Source organism: Oreochromis aureus, linkage group 7 (genome assembly GCF_013358895.1).
Source record: "Oreochromis aureus strain Israel breed Guangdong linkage group 7, ZZ_aureus, whole genome shotgun sequence".
Lineage (NCBI taxonomy): Eukaryota > Metazoa > Chordata > Actinopteri > Cichliformes > Cichlidae > Oreochromis > Oreochromis aureus.
This window is the reverse complement of record NC_052948.1, coordinates 52461473-52485903: the sequence shown is the minus strand read 5'-3', so window position 1 is coordinate 52485903 and position 24431 is coordinate 52461473. Positions and strand designations below refer to the sequence as shown.

The window sequence follows — 24431 nt, the reverse complement described above, 5'->3', positions numbered from 1 at the left end:
ACCACAACTTCCTGCAGAACATTGAACCAACACCTAAAACGCTAACACTGATATCATTTCTTGGTCACACACGAAGCTGAACTCGAGTTATCGTAACACAACAGAGTCCCAAAGGTACACGAGCCTAAAGACAGTATCCTCCGTTTCTGAGCTCAGAGTGTACACAGTTTGTCAGTACACCCGACATTTAGCAGCATTACACAGAGACCACAATATCGCCGAGTCATACACCATCCTCTCATTTCACTGTAATCCAGGCCGCGAGGGTTTTAATCATTGCGCTCGTTGTATTTTGCCACACATGGAGACGACTCCCGTGCGCTCTGAAGGAGCAGTTCAAGTCCCCAAAATCTATTTCAAACTCAAACTCAGCTGTATTCACTTATAACAGTGTTTATTTATTTAATTGTTGCAACACAAGCGTTCCCACAAGTCCTGAAAATAATATTCTTTTATTGGTATTCCACCCTGTTCATAACCTCTGCATTGTGTACTTTGTGCATTCACTTGCCCGAACTCAACCAGACGCCACCCACACATACAAACACTCACTTTTGCTTGTGTCCACATTGCATCATTCATGTGACTTTGCACGAAGAGCTGTATCAACAAAAGTCAGGTATGCTGCGGCGACTTGAGGAGGGCACACATGACAGTGTGAGCTCTTCCATAATCGTCAGGCTTAAAGGAAGAAGAAATACTTAAATTACATGTCACACAATCTGGGCTGGGCGTCTATAATCAGCAGATTCAGGATAGTGGAATTCATGCTGCGATCACAGACTGACTTCATAGAATTTATTCCAGTGTACCGAGACACAGACCGAGTCTTTTCTTTCCTACTCGTTCCTCAGCGTGTTTGTGATGGCCCGCGCAAGCTCGGCCTGAAGCCATCAGTTGCAACATGAGATATGAGAGCCGGGGCTGGAGTTTTGGCTTCTCCCCAAGTCACAGAATGTACTTGAGCAAATTCCAGCAGCAAAATTAATACGGGCCAGAGTGGATTTATCTATCTGCGTCTCAGATTGCATGCATCTAGAGGAACAAGCCTTCTTCCTGCTGCCGTTTTCATTGTCTTTATCTATAAAATTCTTTTTATTCTTTTGCTGTGTGATCAAAAATAAATTTAAAAAAAAACTCCAGCAACTTGTTACAAAGCTAGAGCGTGTACTGCCTGCATGTTTAAGTTACTTTTATTTATACAGCTACAACGGCAGCCCACTGGATGGCAATGATGTTTGGTTGGTCAGTCGACCGCTTTGCGCCACACTGATTTATCTCAACAACAGTTTGATGTACTGCCATAAAACTGCATCGTGGCATTCAGGCTCCCCACAAGTTGAAACCTGCTTACTTTTGCGATCCTCCAGCAGGCTCTGCAATGCCACCATGAAAGTGTCACTTTAGTTTGTATATGAAGAACTCCAACAATGACTGGATGGAAGGCCCCGCCAGAGATACTGTTAGTTTTCCTCACGCAACTCACTGTCCCCCTCTTATTCTGAAAAATAACTTTCAGTCTAAAACAAAGACAAGTGTTAACTCTGGCACAAAAATTCATTGACATGAATCCTCATTTATTTTATATCAGTAAATCTGAGTCATTTTTTTTATGATTAAACCCCCTGGAGGAACTTTAGTACAGCTTTATGAGCAGTAAAGCAAATGTGGGCAAACTAGCACTCTGAACAGACAACATAATCATAATCACCTGCTTTGCTAACACAAGTTAGCATTATTGGTACTAGCTATGCATGAACAATACTGGTTGTAATAATATGATAAACTTGTTAGATGTCATATTTTCAACAATATAAATGTGTAAAATTAAAAATATATTATACTAAAATAAATATGAATTCTAACATTCACAATGAAATATATAGAAGACTATAGTTGGCTAAATGATGGTCATTATAGTAGCTTACTTCGATCGCTTGATCAACAACCAGCAGCCGCTCAGCTGCACAGGGAAGATAAAAAAATTTGTTCAGACCATTAAAATACATAACAAACCTAAATGTCTACAACATAAACAAAAGTAAAAATGCGCACAGTAAGCATCAACAAACTAAACATATTGTGTCCAACTGAACTGCCAAATGTGCAAATATATATACTGTTGATTTGTATAAAATATTTGTATACACCACACAGACGCTAGTGCTGTCAGTGCCCTAGGCAGTGTTTATGCAAAGTTTCATCAAGATTCATCCACTTGTCCAGGAGGAGAAAGGGAAGATAAAAACCTACATGCACTATGATCATTAGCGTATGGTGCACATGCTAAAGCTTTTCGATATGATTTCAGTGTCTACAATCTACATGTGCCTGTGAGCCTATATGCCCCCCTAAATAAAATCAACACTCTGGTAATTAAAATGCACATGACTGTAAAAGAACAGTTTTCAGAGACATTCAAATTGATCAGAGGATAAATCCTAAAGAACTTCCAGCCATTTTCTCCCGCTTATCTGGTTTCGGGTCATGGGGGCAGCAGCAGCAGAGATGCCCAGTCCTCCTAACCTGAACAACTATACTCTTCTAACTCTAAATGTGATTTATCAAAGTTCACTTTGTGCTAAAACCCTGTCAAACTCAAGAAAACTCAAGAAATTCAGTACAGCTGAAGAATCAGAATAGTTTATTAATCCCAGAGGAAATGATGTGGTCACAGTTGCTCTAAGACCGTAATAGTTGCTAACAAGTTAAAGCACCAATTAAATAACACAATAAATTACAAAATATTGCAAAATTTAGCTGTTATAAGCTGACGCTTTATTAGCTTATATACAAACAAGGGCGATGAACACGGTGCCATAAACATGCTAACATCTAGAGTTAGAGAAGGCACATAGCTGCTAGCAAGGATGCAGCCTGTTACACTTTATTAAACTACTCGAAACAATTCCAGCAGCGCTCGATCATCACAGTATAACACGAAGTTAGCAAAACCTCTGGGATATCAGTGAAACATAAACATAATATAAACCACTGTGAATCCATTTCTCCTGCTTTGGTTGAAATCAGACTGACAAACGGTGCACTGGAGAGACAACAACAAAACCTCCAGAGCAGGGATGGTTTTGCAAGTGGTGGCCACAGACCACTGCTGTCACCTTCACTGATTTTTCTCTAGCTCAGACACTGCCTACCAGGAGGAGGACTCGCAGCTGACTCAGGACCCGCTGAAGAGGTTATGACTCTCGGCTGAGTTGGAAACAGGTAAGTGCCACAAAACGGCGGAAGGTTGTTTTTTGTTTGTTTGTTTTTTAAGATTAATCCTCTGAGAAATATGAATGTCTGTAGAATACAATGTTCTGATCCATGCTGTTGATCATACCCATTTAAATTAATAGAAAGTGGAGCTTGGGGGTGGTTAAATGCATACTGTTGAGTACTCTCTACAATGTCTCTGAGCTCTCTCCCCCTTTAACCCCACAGCCTGTTGATAACAATGCACATGGCTGGTTACATCATTAGTATTGATAAATCTTTCCCAAATGGATTATGATCCAGCCAGCCTCCACTCTACAATCTCTCTGTGCAGACTACAGCAATAATACATTTAAATAACCTGGCAATCTATTAGATTATATTTTCAAAAGAAGTAATAGCGAATGGATGAATGCTAAAAGTGAAATCCCAATAGCAACTAGAGAAAGAAACTGATGATCTCCAATGAAATATCGACTTCTTTCAGAGGCTACACAAAAAGTCTGAATTTTTTTCTCCTTTGTTAAACAAGCTAGTGAAATTAAGAAAATGTGTCCCTGTAAAGCGGCGAGATGCTAAGAATGCTGAGGCTAAGCAGGATTTAGAGGTTCAGGGTCAACTAATTATTTCTGACACTGCAGCCATGAAGACACAGGAGATCTAACTCATTTTCAGAAACCTTTAAAGTTGAAGCATATGGAGGGCTTTTGACCTGTAGCTGCAGCAGCTCATTTTCCCAGCACTATTCCCAAACACCATTTTTTCCCACCAATTCATTCCTCTAATTAATGTTTTTGCTTAGTAATCAGGCTGTGGTTGCTGATCCATCTGCACCATTAATCATGGATGAAAAGACCAATGGCGACTTATTTCTCTGAGGCTCGCTCATTTGATTATGCCAGAAGCTCATAATATGAAATCATAACATGTAGAGTTTTACTTTGAAATACACGATGAATGCAGATCAGTGTTCTTTGCATATTTATATTTGTTTAGATTTCTCAGTACTCGGTGTGCCACACTTCATTAATCCTCTGACTCTCTGCATGTTGCGTAACAGAGGACCTACTTGAAGAGCCCTGGCACACACACAGAAAGATGCTGCCCCCTTTTGGCATTGCATTACTTATTGTGATCAAGTGTAAACTTCTTGTATGTACATTTGATTTCAGTTAAACCAGCAAATAACCACAACTAACTGAAATGTGCACATTTCATCATTCAGAATATAAAATGGCATTCATAAAAAATATATTGCTGTATTATATTTAGTCATGAATTTAGGTTGCACAACTACAAACTATTAAAGGGCTGCAAAGCTCATCCATAAACACAGTAGCATTGTGTTGTGGCTTTAAGCATATTTATAGTAAATTCTTGTATATTTTCTGATATATCTTTAACTACATTTTCAATTCAGGCTAAGAAAAAACAAAACTGCAAAACAGTACCTCATAATTCCATTTTATTTTCAGTATTACGCAACATTAGAAGTATAAATATCTGTTTTAATATACAACATGTATGACATCCATAGAGCTTTCCTTGGGCAAAATACAAAACTCAAAACACTTTTATTGCACATATTCTAAAAGACAAACCAACATAAGCAAGTTCATCTAATACTAGCTTTGCACAGAGGAGGAAAGAAAAGGAAATCTGAAAAGACGAGCAGACAGAGTAGAACGTGACGTGAAGAGACATCGATTACTGCACAAACAAATCATGGTGGCAAGGAGGCAAACCTCACACGACTAGAAACATTATCTGTAACACAGGACGCAGATTTGGCAAATCAACAATATACAAAATATACATCCATGACGCTTTGTAAACAAACACTGAATGTGCTTTAAAGATTTAAACGTGTGTCGTCACAGGAAAGGAAAAAGTGAGTGTCGGGGGAATGAGAAAAAACTAAAGTGAGGGATTCATAAACCGCTCTGCTGTACTCACCCTTTGAACTTAACATTGGTAAAGATTAAGGTGCATTTATTACTATCTCACGATACATTAGCAATACTTTTACAATATCTAATGCAGATGAACATTAGATTCTTTTAACATTAAAATCTTTGCTGTCAATCTTGGGTTTCACTTTCACTCTTAGACACATACCGTGTGGAACATTTAGATTTATACCGTGACGTCCGGTCAACACGGTGGATCTGGTTTTATACAGCCAGCACAACAGAGCTAATGATGCTGATACTAGTGTCCTAGGCTACTTTGTGGTTTTCATTTAGGGTTTGCAATTTAAAGGCATCTACCATATAGAAAAGTGTGTAAATGGTAGCAAGTGTATGCGGATATACAACAGCCTATGTGTGTAGTACCACGGTATTAGCACGCTGTCATGAAATTCACATTCATAGCTGAAAAGTTTGTGGTCACTTAGAGTTGATGGGAGCAGTTAAACATGACATTGTGATCAACTGAATCATCTAAGGAAATATTTGCATATGCATACAGAAACACATTTTAGGAAGCTATGGCACATTGCGTAATTAGAGCAGATCATTATCACTTTGAAAGACCGACCGAAAATAAACGTTTTCCACTTTAAACAGCTGGTTAAAAGAGCAATACTAGCGAGCAGATTGTCTGGAGCGTCGGCATGGGGAGGTTTGATTAAAGAATTTCCCTCTGAAATCGATGTTGATCCATTTCATGAGGCAACACAAGATTTCATACAAACTGTGTGTACGACTCATCACAGAACAGCGCAAAGTGGCTCTAATGGCAATCGAAAAAGAAGAAGTGCGTTTACAGCTGAATGAAAGGACATGAGAAACAGATGGCAGCTTCATTAAATGACACCTCTAATAGCAAACTGTGTAGCACTTTTTCCCCCCTTTCTTAGAACAACAGTAATGTGACATGTTTCACAGGAAAGTTCTTTTAATCTTTAGACTCAAACCCACAGCATTTATACTCCAAACATCATTCTAAAGTATTGCTTCTTAGATCGGTGAAACAGTTTTCAGGTTTGCCGACACGATCAGGTAGTGTTTGAACAAGATAAAATTATACAAGGTCAGACAGTAACGAGCAGATATGCCATTAACGTTTGTTTAAAAAAAGCAAAGGAAAAAAATCCAGTTCAAAGTGACCTCAAACTTTCGAGCAGACATGAACTATGTTATGCAAAGCCATCATAAAACCTTCGCCCAGGTGGAGCTTTAAGCTGGCTCATTATGAAGCATCCAAAACACTAGCACTAAACACCGAAACCCTGACAGTGAAGCACTTTAACATGAACTGCTTCAGATCGCTTTTTACTCGCACAAGTGACCTTAACGATAGCGTGGACGTAACCTAGAAATGAGGCCCACGGCTTCTAGAAATCTACTGCTGTGATTACTACGCAGAACTGCTGGTTCATCTTTCTCAAACACAATGTCCCGTATTTTACAATCTTCAGAGCTTAATCAGCCAGTGAACACATCATCAACAAAGACATTCTTGGAAAAACGCTGACAGCCCTCACAGTTTTGTTATATAATGCTACATTTTTTTCTCTGTTTTCAGAAATAGCCCCTCATGCCCTCTCCTCTCTTCAAGTTCATTTTGGAACATGTGAAAACATGTTGAAAGTCACACAGAAGAGGAAACCTTTGATGAGACACACTGCTGTAGCTTACTTTAGACCACACAAGCAGAACATGATACTCTTAATACTTAGCATACAAACATGACACTGCAAAATCTATACATATAATACAAACGACAATCATGTAAGCCCATGTATCCCTGTTTTACAATGGTATCTTATTTACACTATATTGCATAAAAATCAAAAATATATGTACAAGATGCCAGAGGAATGTGAATAAACACCACATCTTGCTTAAAAAAAAAAACCAAAAAAAAAACCAAGCAAGTCTGATTTCCCATATATCTAAGGCCCCTCCACTAATTTATGATTTTTAGAATCCTACCACGATCCTATAGTTAGTTTGTTTCAGGTTTTAGGTGAAAAGCACAGGATATAGTGCGTTTCTTTTGTGTACCACTGCACGAAACCCAACATTAAAAGAATCTGATCATACTGAACGTTAACAACACAACTGCTCGACAAAATTGTGTGGTCTACTGCATTAAAATACTTCAGATCCTCCGAGTCTAGAAGTAAGAGTGCAATTCAAAACTGCTTATGGCACAGACTCTCCAGTACATCACGGCCTTTACAGGTGTCCTCCCAGTTGCCCCTTAAACACGCTGATTGCACGAAGCGTTCTGCAACGAACAGAAAGAAATCCTCCAAACATTCGATTGACATGAAAGTAAAACTTCAGAAAGGATCGGCAAATGATCGCCTACATTCAAACCTAGAAACATCAACATGTTGTTATGAATAATCTTATTAAACACACACACACACACACGCACACACACACGCACACACACACACAGACTTTCCCTCTCTATCAGCGTGTAACAGCTTGCCCGGTCCTCAAATAAACAAAAAATGAAGGCATGATGATGACTGCACAAATCAATCCCAACTTTTTACTTTATCTGTATTCTTTGAAGCAGTCACGTTTTTCTTTTATTTTTTTAAAATCTTCACTTTCCTCTTTACTTTTTGTTACTGGAGCTACGCGGTGACTCCTTCTGCTGCTTGCACCTGCTCGTGTCTCTGTCTAAACGGTCTTTAGCTGCAGATGGAGAAGCCCTGGAAGTGTCTCTCTTAGTGTTTTTCTGTGCAGGCGTGACTTCTTGAGCAGTTTCCTTTTTCTTTCTTTCACCCTGCTCCTTCCGGAGAGATGACGCCGGTTTGTCTGGGGTGGTGGTTCTGGTGTCCGGGGGCTTGTGACTGTCTGGTTTGACCACTTCAGACTTGGGAGCATCCTTGGATATCTTGACTGCAGGCTCACAGCTGAAGCCTTTGCCTGAGGTGTCTGCGCTGCTCGGTGGTTCTGTTTTCGCTGGAAGTTTAGGCAGCACAGCTGGTGAGTCAGGCTGAGAGGACACGTCTGATGGCGGCAGAGGCTCCTTCCTGAGCTGCTGAGATGTAGTGAGAGGCAGGGCGCAGTCTTTTGTTTTGGGGTCACGGGGGTCTTTAATAACTGTGGGGTGGTTTTTAGGTGAAGTGTCTTTAGGTTTGGAATCAAGAGTTTGTTTAATCGCTGGAGCCGCAGCGGGCTTCAGAGCTGATGATGTTTTAGGAGGGAGAGATTTCAGCTTTGAGTTCGGGACATCCTTGATGGCAGCAGAAATTTTGGGCTGTGTTTCTCGCTGCCTCGTGTCAGCATGAGTGGGCGAGGGCTTAGCTTGCACAGAGTCTTCACTCTTTGCGCCATCGCCGGCGGATACCGACAAGGCTTCTTTCCGTTTAGCGTCGTGGGTTGCTTGAACGTGTGAAGTCGAGGGGGCAGACTCCTTAGGCAAATCCTTCTCTTTTGAACTTGGACTTCCTTTGACAGCTGGGACGGGAGGAGCTGTGCTCTCTTGTGTTTTTGCTTCCTTCTCTCTCTTCACAGACGTGGGCAGCGTGGGCTGTGGGTCAGGCCTCGACTTGCTTTTGGGACTCGAAACAGTTTCACTTGTAGCTGTCGAACCTGAACTTTTGAGCTTTGCTGAAGGGACCACAGTGTTTTCTTTAACACTAACAACAGACGTGCAAAGTTGTGCATCGGACGATCTGTGTTGTGATTTTTCAGACGGACATATCTGCGATTGCTGCTCTGAATCTTTCACAGCCGCTGTATTCTTCGTCTTTGGTGATATGTTAACGTCTTTCTTCTGCAGCGACATGCCACTGTCCTGTACTGCAGCAGCAGACACAGTGTTATGCTTTTTGTTCAGTGTGGCATCTGTAATAATATTCAGTGAAGTGGCCTTGTTTATCGTACAAACTTCTTTCTTCTGCTCCACTTTTGCAGCTGTGGAACTTGCACTGTTTTCAGTCTTGGAGCTGCCTGCATTTCCAACCAGCTTCACAGATGAGCTGACAGATGTTTCACTATGGTCTGATTTACTGTCAGGTACAGCTCCAAACGCTGATGCCGAGACAGAAACTCCTAGTTCTGTATTTGAGGAACAAATGTTTGGCACATTCGCTGGAACATGTACCGATGCAGAGTTGGTCTGCACATTCGCCTCAGAAGCAGGTCGTGAGGTTGCGTCTGAGCTCTGTGCAGCAGTTTTTCTCTTCTCACAGCTCTGAAGTTGACCTGTATCCAAAACTGAGTCTGCACTCTGCTTCAGTGGCCCAGTCAGAGGTTTACTAGCAGCTCGAGCCTCCAATGTTGTAAATGGAGGGGAGGTTTTTAAGTCTACCAAAGAGACTGCTGTCTTGGAGCTGTCAGTATTTTGTGATGTAGTGTCTGGTATCTCTTCCTGCTGCTCCACCTCATCCTCCTGATCTTCGTTGCTCACTTCCCGTATGGAGGGTGTTTTTCCACAGGAGGAGAAGTGGGAGCTGTGTCGAGGGCCTCTGTGCTCGTGGCTGGCTTTCATACCGGTCCTTCCTTCTTGTTTAACACCAAAAGTTGAGGGATCTGCTTTGCTGTTCGAGGCCTTCAATGACTCGCCTTGTCTATCCTGCGTTTTCTCACCACTTGCATTGACTTTCATTTCTGTTGCTGGATTATTTGATTGCTCCTTGGAGACAACAAAGCTGTTTAGAGAAGAAACGGCTTCAGGGCTTCGAGAACAAGTTAGGGGGCTCTTCATCTTGTCTGTGGTTTTTGTTTGGGGGATGGTTATTTGCCTTTCAGTAGGGCTCTGAAGTCGTATTGGAGGGTTTACAGAAACTGTGTCACTTGTGTTCTCTGCCATCTTGGACAAACAAGTTTCTGTTTTAGAAACTCTGGGTCCAGAGAGCAGACCAATGTCCAGGGTGCCCTCAAGAGGCTTTAGAGAAGAGACGTGGCGTCCTTCAAGTTTATAGTCAGATGATGTTTTTCTAAGCGGAGACTCTGCAGAAGAGATAAGATGGAGTTTCTCCACAGCGCTCTCTCCTCTGCCAGAGAAAAGCTTAGGGGCCAGACCTTCAGGGCTCGAGTGGACGCTTCCCAGTCCGGCCTTCATGTGGTCGTGAGGCATGGCTGTGTCCAGCTGAAGGCTCTTTGATCTCGTAGAACCAAAGTGGAGGTTCTCATGGAGGGTCGAAGTCAAGCGACACATGCAGTCTTCTCGTTCTTCGAATGACAACCTCTTCCTGGTGAACTCGATGCTGGGAGCTTTGAAGTCCAGTCTGTCTGGCTTCATGCCGTCTTTACCCTGTCGAGAGTGCTGCCATTCTGGGTGACCAGAACACAGAGCCGATCGCAGCGCTCCATCACTTTCAGTGCTGGCACCAGAAGGCTCAGTGATGGCTTCACTGACACGTGTGCTCAGCTTTTTATACAAAACGTCTTTAAGAGTTGAACTAGCAGCTTTAGCCTCCAGTGTTCCAGACTCCGGGCTGCTCTGCGCTTTGTTTTGGCTTCGGGACAGAAAGCCTTCGTCCCCGTCATTGGCACACGGTGCCGATGAATCGGACTCATGAAGAGCATCTTGCTTCTGTAGAGACTCCCTCCTCTCTGACCACTCCTGTCGTTTCACAACCATCTTGGACTTCAGTTTTTCCTTGTCAAGCTCTTCTATAGACTCCTGCCGGCCCATCTTACGGCTGATGGGCCTTTTTAGGCAGCCCTGCTCGACAGGCCGTAAGCGAGTGATTGTCAGTGGCTCACAGGCTGCTTCATCCACACTCTGCAGGCCGGTGAAATCGCGCTCTCCTGTCCTCACCTCCTCGTCCTGCACCTCTTCTTGGGTCACTTCTAAGCTGCGTTTTCTGGGACACAGGTGCTTCTTTTCTCCTGTGTAAGAAGGAGACAGCTTTTCTTCAGACTGAACTCGCTTTAGGAGAGGTGAGCGAGGCGGCTCAGCACTCTTGGGGCGGACAATGTGTCTCACAATTGTGGGTGGGGAATGAATCTTGGCTGGAAAAGCCTGGGTTGTTTTGGAAATGGCAACAGAGTGTCCACTGAGAAGGGGAGGGGGTGAGCGCTGGGGAGATGTTGGCTGGGGAGTAGGTGAAGGCGTGCGAGCCAGTGGAGAGAGGGGGATGCTACCGGCAGACTTGCGTCGACCCTGACGAAGCCTCTGACCTGGCAGTTTGGGGCCGAGGCCATGCAGGGTGCTGGGCCGAATGTGGCCTGAGCCGGCAGGGGAGTTGGGAGCACTGGAGCTGGGAGAGCTGCTCTGGGACGAGTTGCCACCTGAAATATATAAGCACAAAACACCCAAAGGATATTAGAGGATAAACATATTAAGTAACATTCAAGCTGTTATCAAAAATGAGTTAAAATCTCCACCTGACTGGGTGAAATCTGGTGCAGGGCGGAAGGCGGCAGTAGGGGAACGAGGGGAGAGACTGTGGGTAGGGGAGCCGGGGAGACTCTCACCAGATGACAGCGAGTGGTTCAGGGAGGAAAAGCTGCGGCTCGTATGCAGAAGAGGAGAAGGCTGCATGGCAAAGCGTCTGAAAAGGGAGCGCCGCCTGTGAAAAGAAAAGTGAGACGATGAAGTGTAAAATTCACAGTTTATAATGGACACCACGTGCTGCTTTCTTACTTTTTACATGTGTAGCTGCTCTGCACAGTGCCAGGTACTCTTAACTGTTTAAGATGGAAAACAACCCACTGAATCTGTAGGATCGTCAGATTTTCAGTGAGTCCCTCAGTGCCATCTGTCTGCCCTCTAGAGGCCAATAGGAAATAGAGTAATGACTGCACACAGGAAATTGGATCACTCACCTGTTTTCTAAAGAACGATTAGGCTGCAGAAACAAAACTGCAGTTCCCACGCTTACAGAAACAAGTATGAGGGCAGGAATACGACCTTGTGGTCTTCAACAACTTATCAGGATATGCAGAACCTAGTGAAGCTGAACTATAACTGAGCTAGTGCTTGTAACTTACTTATGAAGTTCCACATTGTGTGTGGATGGTTAAGTTTTTAAAAATGTACCAAATTGTCTTAGAGGAGGAACTGCAGCAGTTTAAATAAATCTCAGCATTTATTTATTTCTAACCAAAACAAAAAATCATTTAAACTGTAAAGCTATCAAATTCTGAAACTGAGAAACTGTATTTTTTTCAATATACACTGATTTGAACTGCAAGTTTAAATTCTAGTAGGACAAGAAATGAAAATAAACATGGCCATTTCTCTCTCTTCAGAGCTTGGTCTCATTTTAGAGTCATTTAAGGACTGAGGCGACATTGAACACTTTCCTGTGGTCTGACAAATCTAAACAGTTCATAATCATTATCCGTATCAGTATCATTAATCAGTAACAATAAGACAATAACAAATCAGACAGTGCGTGGAGAGAGCCCTGACATAGTGCACAGCAGCTGGTTGTCTCAGTCCCCCTTAAATAGACGGCGTTAAGAAAAAAAATGATCCAAAGGTAGATTAAAGACTTATTTGTACCTTTCTGGCGTCTTCTCCTTCTTGGGCTTTTTGCCACATCTGACCATCTTGCTCCTGTAGCTGTTCCTTCTGGCAGGTCCAGTTTTTATTGAAGTATTTTCAAAGGGGGTTGTAGAGATGGCCACTTTGCTGCCACTCTGAAAAAGAAAAAAAAAAAACCCGTTGATGTTGGGAAGAGGATAGATTTTTTTTTTTCAAAATCAGAAATAGCATTTATATCTATATTACTGGAATTTACCTAAACCCTTTTATGATTTGAATATCTGCCAATTAAAACGACTGTAGTTGCGCTCCAGTAAATCATTAGAGCTGATTTTCTGCACTCACTTTAAAAAATGTAAAATGGAAACAACATCAATTTCAGCAGCACTTAATCCTCGACCTAAATAGATAATTCAATTTATTCTAAATGACATTACATCAAAAACAATGAATATCAGAACTATTAAATATTTAAACAGTAGCTATCTAAAGATGAACACACATTGTGCGTTACCTTGAGCAGGAGCTCCACCACTTCGGTATGGACAAGACCGTGAACCGGCTCTCCATTCACATGAGTAATGAGGTCTCCAGCTTTGAGTCCTGCTTTATGTGCAGGCCCACCATCTTCTACGTTCTGATCAACATAAAAAGGTATTTATTCATTATCATCCTTTTGTGTTCAAAGCATTTGAATCATTTAAAACTGCTTTTAAGGCTGTGTTTTAGAACATTTTGTTCAGACAAAAGAGAAAAATGCTGTTGCACGCATCGTTTTCAGTGGCCAGCAGAGGGCGACACCTGTAGTTATCAAGAGACTTCCAATTACATCAAGTTAAAACATAAGCACACAAACTTCACAGTTCCCTGGCTGGTTGCATCTGTAAATTATTTTCACCGCAGTTTATTAAAATTAAAATTTGGAATGAAAGCAAGTCTATGTAATGCCTTCAGTTTTAACTGCTGGGGAAAAAAAAAAAAAAAAAAAAAAAAAAAATCGCACTAATGGACTGATATTATGTTAGGATGATGCAGTTTTTAATTTTCATAATAAATAATTTATTTCAAACAAACAAAACAAAATCATACATCGGCTATCATAGTCCTGTGGTCATTCAACAGGGTTTGTTTAAAGAAAAAATGCTTAAAGGCCTTACCCAGACCATGTGATAGACGGTGTAGATGTCACTGTCACAAGCGTACACCCGGATTGCCCTCAGCGTGAAACCAAACTTCTTCCCAGAACTGTGGATGACGACGGGCTGCCGTGGGTTGGAGGGACAGAGGGAGGAGTCTCGGCTCGGAGAGGAGTCTCTTGAGGAAGGGTCTGAGGAGAGGGAGTAAGGAGAAAGGGGACTGGCCAGCGGAGACACTCCAAAGACATCTGGAAAAATAAGAGTTGACCACCGTCTGAGTTTTTAATTTTTTTTTCCAAAATCAATCAGAGTATAACGTGCCCTGAAGTCAGCACCGAGGTATTGCCGTAAAAGCTTTCGAGCCAGGATTAATTCTGCTCCAGCTGTGGGTGAAACTAATACGATTTTCTCTCCCTGCAGCGAAGACCTCTCGCTCTGACCATGCCTGATTATTTTCCTTGTTAGCAGCTTGTGCTCAGGTTTTTGCTCACAGCCTCTTTTTAACATGGAACTTGCAGCATGCCGGGCCAATTATGACAGCTTCACAGTGAACTTTCATCTTTTTCAGATTATTTTTAAAGTCCATTGCTTTTACTGTTATTCTTAACATGTTATTGCTCCCACATACATCAACAATGTGGCTGACAAAATTTTGAGGCAACATCAGCATGGTAATGTGTGTGTGTTTTAGTTTTTTTACTTACCTCCAGGGATCATAAGGGAAAGGGCACCAGTTGACACAGACTTTGGGACTTTTGGCAGGGCTCCGCTCTTCTCTACAGCACTCTCAGGTCGCAGAGAGGTCGACGGAGGTCCATGGTCAGCAGAGGTGTGACTGGTGCTGTCAGGGCTCTCCACACCCTCTCCCCTGGGTGTCAGCTGGTCCAAATGTTCTGAGAAACTCCCTTTTTTATGGATGGAATGAAGCAAACAGTTATTCTTCCCATAGAAATAACAATCATTCTTAATGGATGAGTACATAAATTAATAAAAAAATAATGAATAAACATGCAAATTATACATTTAGGCCAGCTATACATCAATTACTTTTTTTTGGTCAAACGTCAGCACTTAGAGCCTGCATTCTTTCTAATGGCCAGCAGGGGGCAACTGATGTGGTTGAAAAAGGATGACACTTTCTCCATGACTTTTTGAAACCATCAGTGGCACTGAGCTCAATTTAACACAGCACAATGTTCCTAATAAAACAAGCAAGAACATTCATTCATGTTTTTGTTGTTTCCAGAGAACTGCACCTTAATGATGTTACAAAGTACAAACCAAGCACATGTACAGAAAGGTGTGTAATTCTAAAGACTACAGCTCGTACCAGAGAGCGTGGCCCCGCTGTGCGTGCTGCCCGGAGTGGTAGCTTCAGGCTCGTCCTGTGGAAACTCCCCGATGGAGAACGAGGCTTTGCTGGGATCGCCGATGCCTGATGTCTCGTCCCCTTCACTTTCAGCTGAGATGGCAAACTTTGGTAGCAAACTGGGGCGAGGACCCTGATTCATACTGTCTGTGTCTGTCGAGTGAGACAGCGAGGGTCTGGATAAAACAACAGATTTTCGTTAGGTGAGTTTTGTAACTGTCAAATGACTAAAAATAATTTTAGGTCTTTATGAGAGAGCAAAGGCTTGTAAAGGCGATGAACACCATAGACGTCTCAGAATGAGGGACAGCAGGAACAGTATTGTTCAATTTATTTTTACACCACTGCCATTACTAAGTTGAGCTTAACAAGGTTGATCCTCTTTAACTTGGAATGGATTTTTACATAAATATGAGATGCAATCAAAAAGCTCCTGGAATGCACCTAAAATGTGTGTCAAACACTTCACCTGATCACCCTGAATATGCAGAAAGTGCTGAATTTAGCTCCAAGGCTGAGACAGTCAAGTTTTACTTCAACTCTGCTAAGAAATTAAGCAGAAATGGACACTCCTGGACTGTGGAGTGTGCCAGCACCCCATCATGTGCACATACAGCACATTCAAAAAACACCATTGTCGCTCACCATCTGGACAAGCCAGTAGACTTGCCTCCTTGCTACTTTGTCAGCTTCCCAAAACTCAAACACCGTTTTTTTTGACATGCTGAAGATTCTGCATAGGGACCAGTGCAAGCTTACATTAAGGGAATTCTACATATATCTAAAAAGAGTCCAGACGTGCAAAAGGAGACTATCTGGAATGGGAGACCAGCTAAAGTTAAACAAGGTAAGTTTTTTTAGTCTCAGTCTTTATCACATCTTGTAGTTTGGTACTAAAATACTTCAACCACTTCCACTGCAGTTTTTCTATGTTCTACAAACTGTAGCCACCTCACCTCAAACCAAAAAACCATGACAATTGTGTTACAATCCTTCCAGTATGTCTTTAGTATGCCAGCACAATCATCATCCAATGAAGTGCTCATTCTATATAATGGTCAGGTGCAGCAATTAATGAACTCTGGTAATCATTTTTGATTTAGAGATGGAGGTGTTCATACGCTTCAGCGAAGTCTGGCGTCCAGCTGAGAGAGTCCACAGTCAGCGGGCTCTCGGTCTTCTTCTCCTCAGTCTCTCCCTTCTCCTCCAGATGCCCACGGGACAAATCCAGACTGCTGTAAACCTGAGAGCCGCACAGAGACAATGACTCACTTTGTTACATGTAGGCTACAAATGCAAAATGTGAACAGAGGTTTAAAAATAAAAGAGACAAAAAGGTTTAGAAAGAAAATCTTTCACATTCTGTACAGATACTGTGTAACCTCGTGACCTTTTTTTTTTTTTTATATATATTTGTCTGTGCTATGCTCATTGTGTCCAACAAGCATCGAGAAGGTTCAGTATAGCTGAACGCTTCCTCTGAGACACCCTGCTGCTTTCTGAGACACACTGTAATGCTTTGTTTTGATGTGAGGAGAGCACACTGCAATGCAGCACAGCGATGACTCCCAGCTTGTCTGTATTGTGTACTGTGTCACACATTACTGCCAAGAAAAAAAAAAAATCTCATTTGCAAGTGGAAAATGTATGCAAAGCTGAAATCTACGTTTGACACTATGGAGATAAAGGAAGAGCAGGAGGGAGGCTGTGTTTTCAAGACACACATTTCCATATGAAATGGCAGCCGCTCGTGTTTTTTCCCCCTCCCATGAGAATGGGATCGGGACAGATGAGGGCTCGAGCTCATTTATATTGCTAACATCTTTGGCAGTAATGATGATGACACTGGAACAATGTGAGGAGGGAGATTAAGGACATACCTTAGAGAATCTGTGAGAACAAGAGGAAAACTGCCGCAGGTCCACATTGAAGTCTTCATCATTTGTGTCCTCTTCCTCTGTCTCCAGATGATGGTATTTCTCAGAGCGAGCTGTGAAAGAGGGGAGCATTATATTTTTTAAATTGCATTATTACAGGTTATTCTTATTGCAGTGCAAAAATATGACCCAAGTAGAAAAAGAGTATAATGACTAAGAAATGCAAGTGTTTTAACTCCTTTTAAGTACAGGCAGAGTCGCTGCTCTGCTGCAGACATGCTTCATATGTAAAAATGTATTAAATTGGGCTGTTTACATTATACATGCTTCCCCTAGGCAGCATCATTAGAAGCCATAGCATAAACTTTCACTGCTATGCAGATGACACGCAGCTCTATCTATCCATGAAGCCAGGTAACACACACCAATTAGTTAAACTGCAGGAATGTCTTAAAGACATAAAGACCTGGATGGCCGCTAACTTTCTGCTTCTTAATTCAGATAAAACTGAGGTTATTGTACTCGGCCCTGAAAATCTTAGAAATATGGTATCTAACCAGATTCTTACTCTGGATGGCATTACCTTGGCCTCCAGTAATGCTGTGAAGAACCTTGGAGTTATTTTTGACCAGGACATGTACTTCAACGCACATATTAAACAAATATGTAAGACTGCTTTCTTCCATTTGCGCAACATCTCTAAAATTAGAAATATCCTGTCTCAGAGTGACGCTGAAAAACTAGTTCATGCATTTATTACTTCCAGGCTGGACTACTGTAATTCTTTATTATCAGGATGTCCTAAAAACTCGCTGAAAAGCCTTCAGCTGATCCAAAATGCTGCAGCAAGAGTCCTGACAGGGACTAGAAAGAGAGAGCATATTTCTCCTGTTTTAGCTTCCCTTCATTGGCTTCCTGTTAAATCCAGAATTGAATTCAAAATCCTGCTCCTCACATACAAGGTCTTAAATAATCAGGCCCCATCTTATCTTAATGACCTTGTAGTACCATATCACCCTATTAGAGCGCTTCGCTCTTGCACTGCAGGCCTACTTGCTGTTCCTAGAGTATTTAAAAGCAGAATGGGAGGCAGAGCCTTCAGTTTTCAGGCCCCTCTTCTGTGGAACCAGCTTCCAGTTTGGATTCGGGAGACAGACACTATCTCTACTTTCAAGATTAGGCTTAAAACTTTCCTTTTTGCTAAAGCATATAGTTAGGGCTGGACCAGGTGACTGAATCCTCCCTTAGTTATGCTGCAATAGACGTAGGCTGCCGGGGATTCCCATGATGCATTGAGTTTTTCCTTTCCAGTCACCTTTCTCACTCAGTATGTGTTAATAGACCTCTCTGCATCGAATCATATCTGTTATTAATCTCTGTCTCTCTTCCACAGCATGTCTTTATCCTGTTTTCCTTCTCTCACCCCAACCGGTCGCAGCAGATGGCCGCCCCTCCCTGAGCCTGGTTCTGCCGGAGGTTTCTTCCTGTTAAAAGGGAGTTTCTCCTTCCCACTGTCACCAAAGTGCTTGCTCATAGGGGGTCATATGATTGTTGGGTTTTTCTCTGTACCTATAAAGCGCCTTGAGGCGACTTTTGTTGTGATTTGGCGCTATATAAATAAAATTGAATTGAATTGAAATTGAACTGTTCAAAATGTCAGTGTCAATTTTAATGAAAGATGTACTGTAATAGGACAGTGTTGAGTAATAAAAGTGTAACAAAACTGGAATTAAAACTACAGTGTGTGGTCTGCGTGTCCTTAGAGAGTTTTAGTGAAAACAGCATTTTACTAATGCAAAGTTTACTTTAACAGCATCTGGAGGAGAGTCATGATCTCAGATGGGATGCAAGGATGAAGCAGAATTTTGTCAGATTTGGTAAGCTGGCATTTCTGGTTGTAATTGGATTGTTCACTTCTTCAGTAACACAAAGAAATGGAAAACTCAGCAGCAGACAGCTGTTGAAACATTTTGGACACCAGGCTACATGATCGCAATGCTGCCATGTAATTCTGAGCAGGCTGTTTATCATTATTATGAGTATTTGCACTTCAGTGTTGCATTCTTGGACAGTTACACCTCATATGTGATACATGGCTCCACAAAATACAAAGAAAAAATTAACACAAATATGTACACACAACTTTGTTTACAGCGCATTTTCGCTCTGTTGTATTCAGGCACACAAACAAACTGAGAACTGCAGCTGAAATTGTACTATTGTATATTTATCTTTCCATTACCCATTTAGTCAAATACATTAAAACAACCATTTATTTTTAAAGCTGCTGATGCTCCATAGTTATGACAGCATACATGCAAATATTTCATATGTGAGCAACAAAATATTGCTAACATATTTACAGCTCATGCTGCAGACTCAAATACAGTTCTGGTTGTTTCTTTGACAGCAGTGGTTGAAATCTTGCTGCACAGCTGAGATGTGCGAGCAGCAGCGTGCTCACCAGGAATAATGCTCTACAGTTTCAAAAAACACATCTGAGAGGGGTTTTTTTCTGACAACAAATATTTATGTAGTCTCCCGCTGTGTTTGGAGGAGAGATACAGAGAAATACAGAGTATGACCCAAAGAACACCATCCCCACAGTGAAGCATGGAGGTGGAAACACTACGCTTTGGGGATTTTTTTTTTCTGCTAAGGGTACTGGACAACTTCACCGCACTGAGGGCCCAGTGGGCGGGGCCACGTACCCAAAACAAAGCACCAAAGCAAAAAAAGGAGTTGCTAACAAGAAGTAGCAGGTTAAGGTGATGGAGTGGCCTAGCCAGTCTTCAGACCTCAGTTGTTTGCTAAGCAGCAGCCAAGGAGTTTCTGTAAAGAGGAGTGGGCCAAAATCCTAAAGTGTGCATAAACCTTGTGACCAACTACAAGAAACATCTTACTGCCGTGCTTGCTAAGAGGAGTTTCTCCACCAAGTTCTGAGTTGATGATTCTCTCTCTCCCCATTAAAATGAAATTACCATAAAAATAGAGACTGTTCATTTCATTGAAAGTGAGCAAATTTACAAATCCAGCATGCGATCAAATAATCATTTCCCCCACTGTATGTTGTTGAAATCGCATGAAAAAGAATTAAAATTAGCTGCTACTAGATCCTGTTTACACTCCAAACATGAATGAACAATCAGCTATCAGTTATCAATCACAAAGAATGAGTGTTTTTATGAGGCCGCTTGATAACTTACTGTCGAAGTAACTCGTGTCATCCTCGGACTCCAGCTGAGGGATGAATTCGGCCTTCTGTCTCAACAGGCCGTTCCAGTCTAGGTTGTGAAAAAACTGATGCTGCTTCACTTCGGCCGCTCCACCTGCAGGTCGGATAAATATGGAACAATGTGAAAATTGCTTGTGGAGAAAGCACACGCACAAATCACTGGACACTGAATGGTTCAAACACAGGAACAGAAGAAATGCTTACGGTGTGTTTCTCTTTTCCCTAGTGGCTACAGGACAAATCGCTATCATGACCATAAATTATGCAGAACAATTTCCTGCCTGTGACCTTTAGTGAAATAGCAGGAGACTTTGTGAATGGCAGCCCGGTGAGGGGAGATCTAGATGCATAAGTAGATCCGGATGTCTCCAGACCAAGCTGGTTGTGTGCATTGCACTGATTAAAGGCTTTTGTCCGGGTCATGGTCACTTGGTCACAGTCTGCAGATCTACACACTCAAAGTCCCTGATTGTGCATGAAGCTAGATTCATGGACTGGTGGGAAATAATTGCAATTGATCAGGAGGAAGAGGTGAGTAGGCCACAGGATAAACTGCTCCGCTGGTGGATGACCTCAATTTCTTCCCCAGTGACTTGGAATAATGAGCCATGCTGAGGTAGCACATGAGGATTTATAGTGGCCTGTTGTGCACGCCTAGTTCTCACCCAGTCCCTGACTGCTCCACATATGAGAAGGTCTTCACTCTTTGTGTTTGTACCTGTGCCCAGCCTTTCCAGGGGATTCTGTCGCAGCAGCAAGGTGATGAGCTCCTGAGCGTCAGGAGGTGGAGCCTCATCCCCATCTGGCCAGTTGATCTCATCTAGAAACGTACAAACAGTGTTATAGAATGACTTTACGTACCAACACCTTATAGATTTTATTTCACTGACACTAAAACTGGATGTCATCTAGTCAGGTAATGCCTCAAACGGCTTTCTAACAATACACTAGGGCAGGGATGTCAAACTCATGTTACATCCTGGGCCTCATACAGGCCACTTTGAACTTAAGTGGGTCGGTCCAGTAAAACTACAAACGTGTAAAATCACAGAGGAATTTCTGGTTGTTCACCGCTCAAGTTCAAGTTTTCACAAATTCACAGAAAATATCTTTTTTCTTCTGTGAACCAACTGTGGAAAAAATGCTACAGTAGTAGTAAAAATACATTTAAAACAAAAAAAGGAACTACTGCTTAATTAGTTTGTTGTAATATAACAGGCAAGTCTAATTTTATGGTTCATATAGATTTGATACATTTATTATTCATAAATGAAAAACTATCCACACCTATTTGGACCGATGTGAATAAAGTACCTGAGTGGTAACTTTTACTTTTGGATAGTTTTTCTCTCCCTTAATGAAAAAAATAATTATTTAAAAATTGCATTTTCTATTTAGTCTTTTTTTCCTAATATAAAAATGTGTTGACCTAAAGCACGTAATTATGAAAAATACACAAAAAACAAACAAACCAAAAAAACATTTTTTCATAGCACTATACACATGAGAAACTGGGAATGTTGAAGACAGCTGCCCTACATTAAAGTCCCAGAGTCTCACGTGACCCATTGTGAAAATTCATTCCCCACCCTTGTTTGGTGATTGGAAATGAGTTATAGCTGCAATTGTATCAATCGTATCATAACTTCTGATATTTTATATTAACATTTTTTTTAATTAAAAGCTTTCTGATTCATTAATCAGGTATTATCTCAATAAATGTGTGTCTTTAGGATTTTATAGTTTGAAAAATCCTAAGAACTACTTTAACCCTCATGTCATCCTTTAAAAAACTTACTTTTAGCGACTTTTTAGTCACTAAAAGTCTGAAAAATCTGACTTTTAGCAAAAACAAGCATAAACAAGCAGCGAACAGAGCAGAGCTGTGTGCTTCATGCTGATTGTCTGCTATGTTCTCTCTGTACCCCATTCTAATGAAATTTGGGTGTAAGCTATGAATATGTATGTGCAGCCGCAGGCCATCGTGGCATGGTTTCAGTGTATTCAGGGCTCTCTAATTAACAGTCACACACAGAACATTGGTACAGTTTGTTTACGAGTATACCAAATCAGTCATTGCACGCCACTCATTTCCATGGCACAGACAGAAGCTGTTATCCAACATGCCACACGCTGCTGACAAGCTGAAAGCTCGTGTTTTTCAAGAAGATTTTCTCTGCTCTGTCACAATGACACTATGAAGGAATAAAGTGACAAAGTATAAATCACAATAATAAAATTTTATTTGGGAACTAAAGCGAGCTAAAGCCACTTACTGCCATCTGTTTGCTGCTAGCCTTCAGGGAAATCTCGGTCTTCAAAAAATTGGAAATTATACACAACTCATTCCATGTGGTCACTATATGAATGTTTAATTCATATTTGATCTAGCCTGGGAATTTCCCGGATGTGCAGGATAGCATCTAAATGCCAGATGTGATAAAGTTTCACCTTTAATCGCCTTCATGAGCAGAAAACATGTCTTGTAACATTTTAGGTATTTAATAAACTTACATAAACAAATAAGAAAATAAATAAACTGTATTTTTTAGGACGCTGGAACACAGTACTGTGTAATAAAAAACTTAAGCCACCCCTTATTTCTCTGTATTTTGCTTCCAAAGAAACAGACTTTATTGTAACTGTTTTTAAGTGTAGTTAAGTGTTTCTTTGGATATTGGCTGCTTTTTCACTCATTTTCAGCTCAGATGCCTGACGATTTTCAGGAGAGTGTTTTTAACACTTAAACAGATAACAGATAACAGTTTGACGGGTATAAAATAATATTTTTTCACCAGCAAGATGATTTCCAGAAAGCCAAAAACTGGTAAATTTCAGGCACGGTGGGCAGTGTGTCCTTGAATCTTTTGTCTGAAAGTCAAGTCCTTAAGAAATAGGAAAGACATCCAGCAAAGACCTGACCTTCATCTAATAGATGGCTGTCAAGACGTTATTCATAAGGAAGGGAAACATGTAGAAAGGGTTCCAATCATCATCAGTATGTACAGAGGAGGTCAGCAGAGTTCATGGTGGAGGCGCTGTCATGGTTTGGGGCTGTGGTGTTGGGGACATTGTCATAATTGATGGAATCGAGAATGCAGAAAAGTACCATCAGATTTTGATCCATCACGTAATACCACCTGGAGAGTGTCTGATTGCCAATGGCTAATTATTACACAGGTATCTCATTTTGACAGTTGCTGTTTTCAGGTATGTAAATTGAAACATTTTGAGCACGACTGAGGTATCTCAGTAACTATTTAATCTAAGTCTAAGATTTGCTTTAACTATCAAAATGAAAAGGGGATGTTGTTAACACTGACCGCTGATGACCTGTCCGAACAGCTCCTCCGGTGTGTCTCCAAAAAAAGGCACACAGCCCACAAGAAACTCATACAGGATGATGCCCATAGCCCACCAGTCCACTGGCTTTCCATAGCCTTGTCTCAGGATCACCTCTGGAGCGATATACTCTGGGGTGCCGCATACCTATACAGCAGAAAACAAAAAGGATTCTAAATATGGTGAGCTTTGAGAAAGCGTACATCTGTAGACCTCAACAACATTTACCTGCTTATCAGAGAACTCCCTGGCATCCTTCTCTATGTGTCCCTCGTACAGGTTGGTGGTCATGTTCATCAGCCCGACTTTGGAAAGACCAAAATCTGTCAGCTTAATGTGCCCCATTGAGGTCACCAGCAGACTAAAAGAAAAACCAAGTTGGACAAAGTTTAATTATAATAAAATGATAAATGCAGTCAGTTGTTCTATGATTTTCTTTACAATGTTGTTTTTATGAAGGGAAAAACAACCCAAAACTTAAAGCATGACACTGACAGAGGCAGCCATTTTTCTTCCTTTTTACAAAAGAAATCTGCTGTTTCCATGCCAATATGTGTAAATACAAAAATTAAAATTGCTCAGTTCAATCTTTAATGTTACTGAACAAACACAAAGGTGGCTAAGGTAAGAAAAGAAGACATTTCTATTATTTTTAGAAATATTATGAAGTACAGGGCTGTGCAATATGACAAAATATATCGCATGATGATATGAAAACATCTGTTGTTTCAAATTATACATTATCGTTTGTTTCGTGGTGTCGCAAAATATACTGTTTACGGCAATATTTTTTCATCGGGACACAGAGAATACCAGCATAGCCAGTGAAAATGAGGCACAAC

General features: G+C 41.4%; 1 protein-coding gene across 4 annotated transcripts in view; it reads right to left on the bottom strand.

The window, feature by feature from the left end:
* Positions 1-4672: 4672 nt before the first annotated feature.
* mast4 (microtubule associated serine/threonine kinase family member 4) overlaps positions 4673-24431 on the bottom strand; it is a 100743-nt gene continuing 80984 nt past the window's right edge. For 2 of the 4 annotated variants that reach the window (XM_039614695.1, XM_039614696.1), the window contains 14 exons: positions 23818-23950; positions 23571-23736; positions 20966-21067; positions 20219-20341; positions 17016-17125; positions 16257-16378; positions 15097-15311; positions 14471-14671; positions 13788-14014; positions 13145-13267; positions 12649-12785; positions 11785-11910; positions 11526-11710; positions 4673-11429 (listed from right to left, as the gene is read on the bottom strand). In XM_039614695.1, the coding sequence (XP_039470629.1) occupies positions 7798-11429; positions 11526-11710; positions 11785-11910; positions 12649-12785; positions 13145-13267; positions 13788-14014; positions 14471-14671; positions 15097-15311; positions 16257-16378; positions 17016-17125; positions 20219-20341; positions 20966-21067; positions 23571-23736; positions 23818-23950 (5602 nt within the window). In that variant the 3' untranslated portion in view covers positions 4673-7797. The remainder of the gene's footprint in view (positions 11430-11525; positions 11711-11784; positions 11911-12648; positions 12786-13144; positions 13268-13787; positions 14015-14470; positions 14672-15096; positions 15312-16256; positions 16379-17015; positions 17126-20218; positions 20342-20965; positions 21068-23570; positions 23737-23817; positions 23951-24431) is intronic. The other 2 variants (XM_039614697.1, XM_031727263.2) reach the window with 1 other exon arrangement.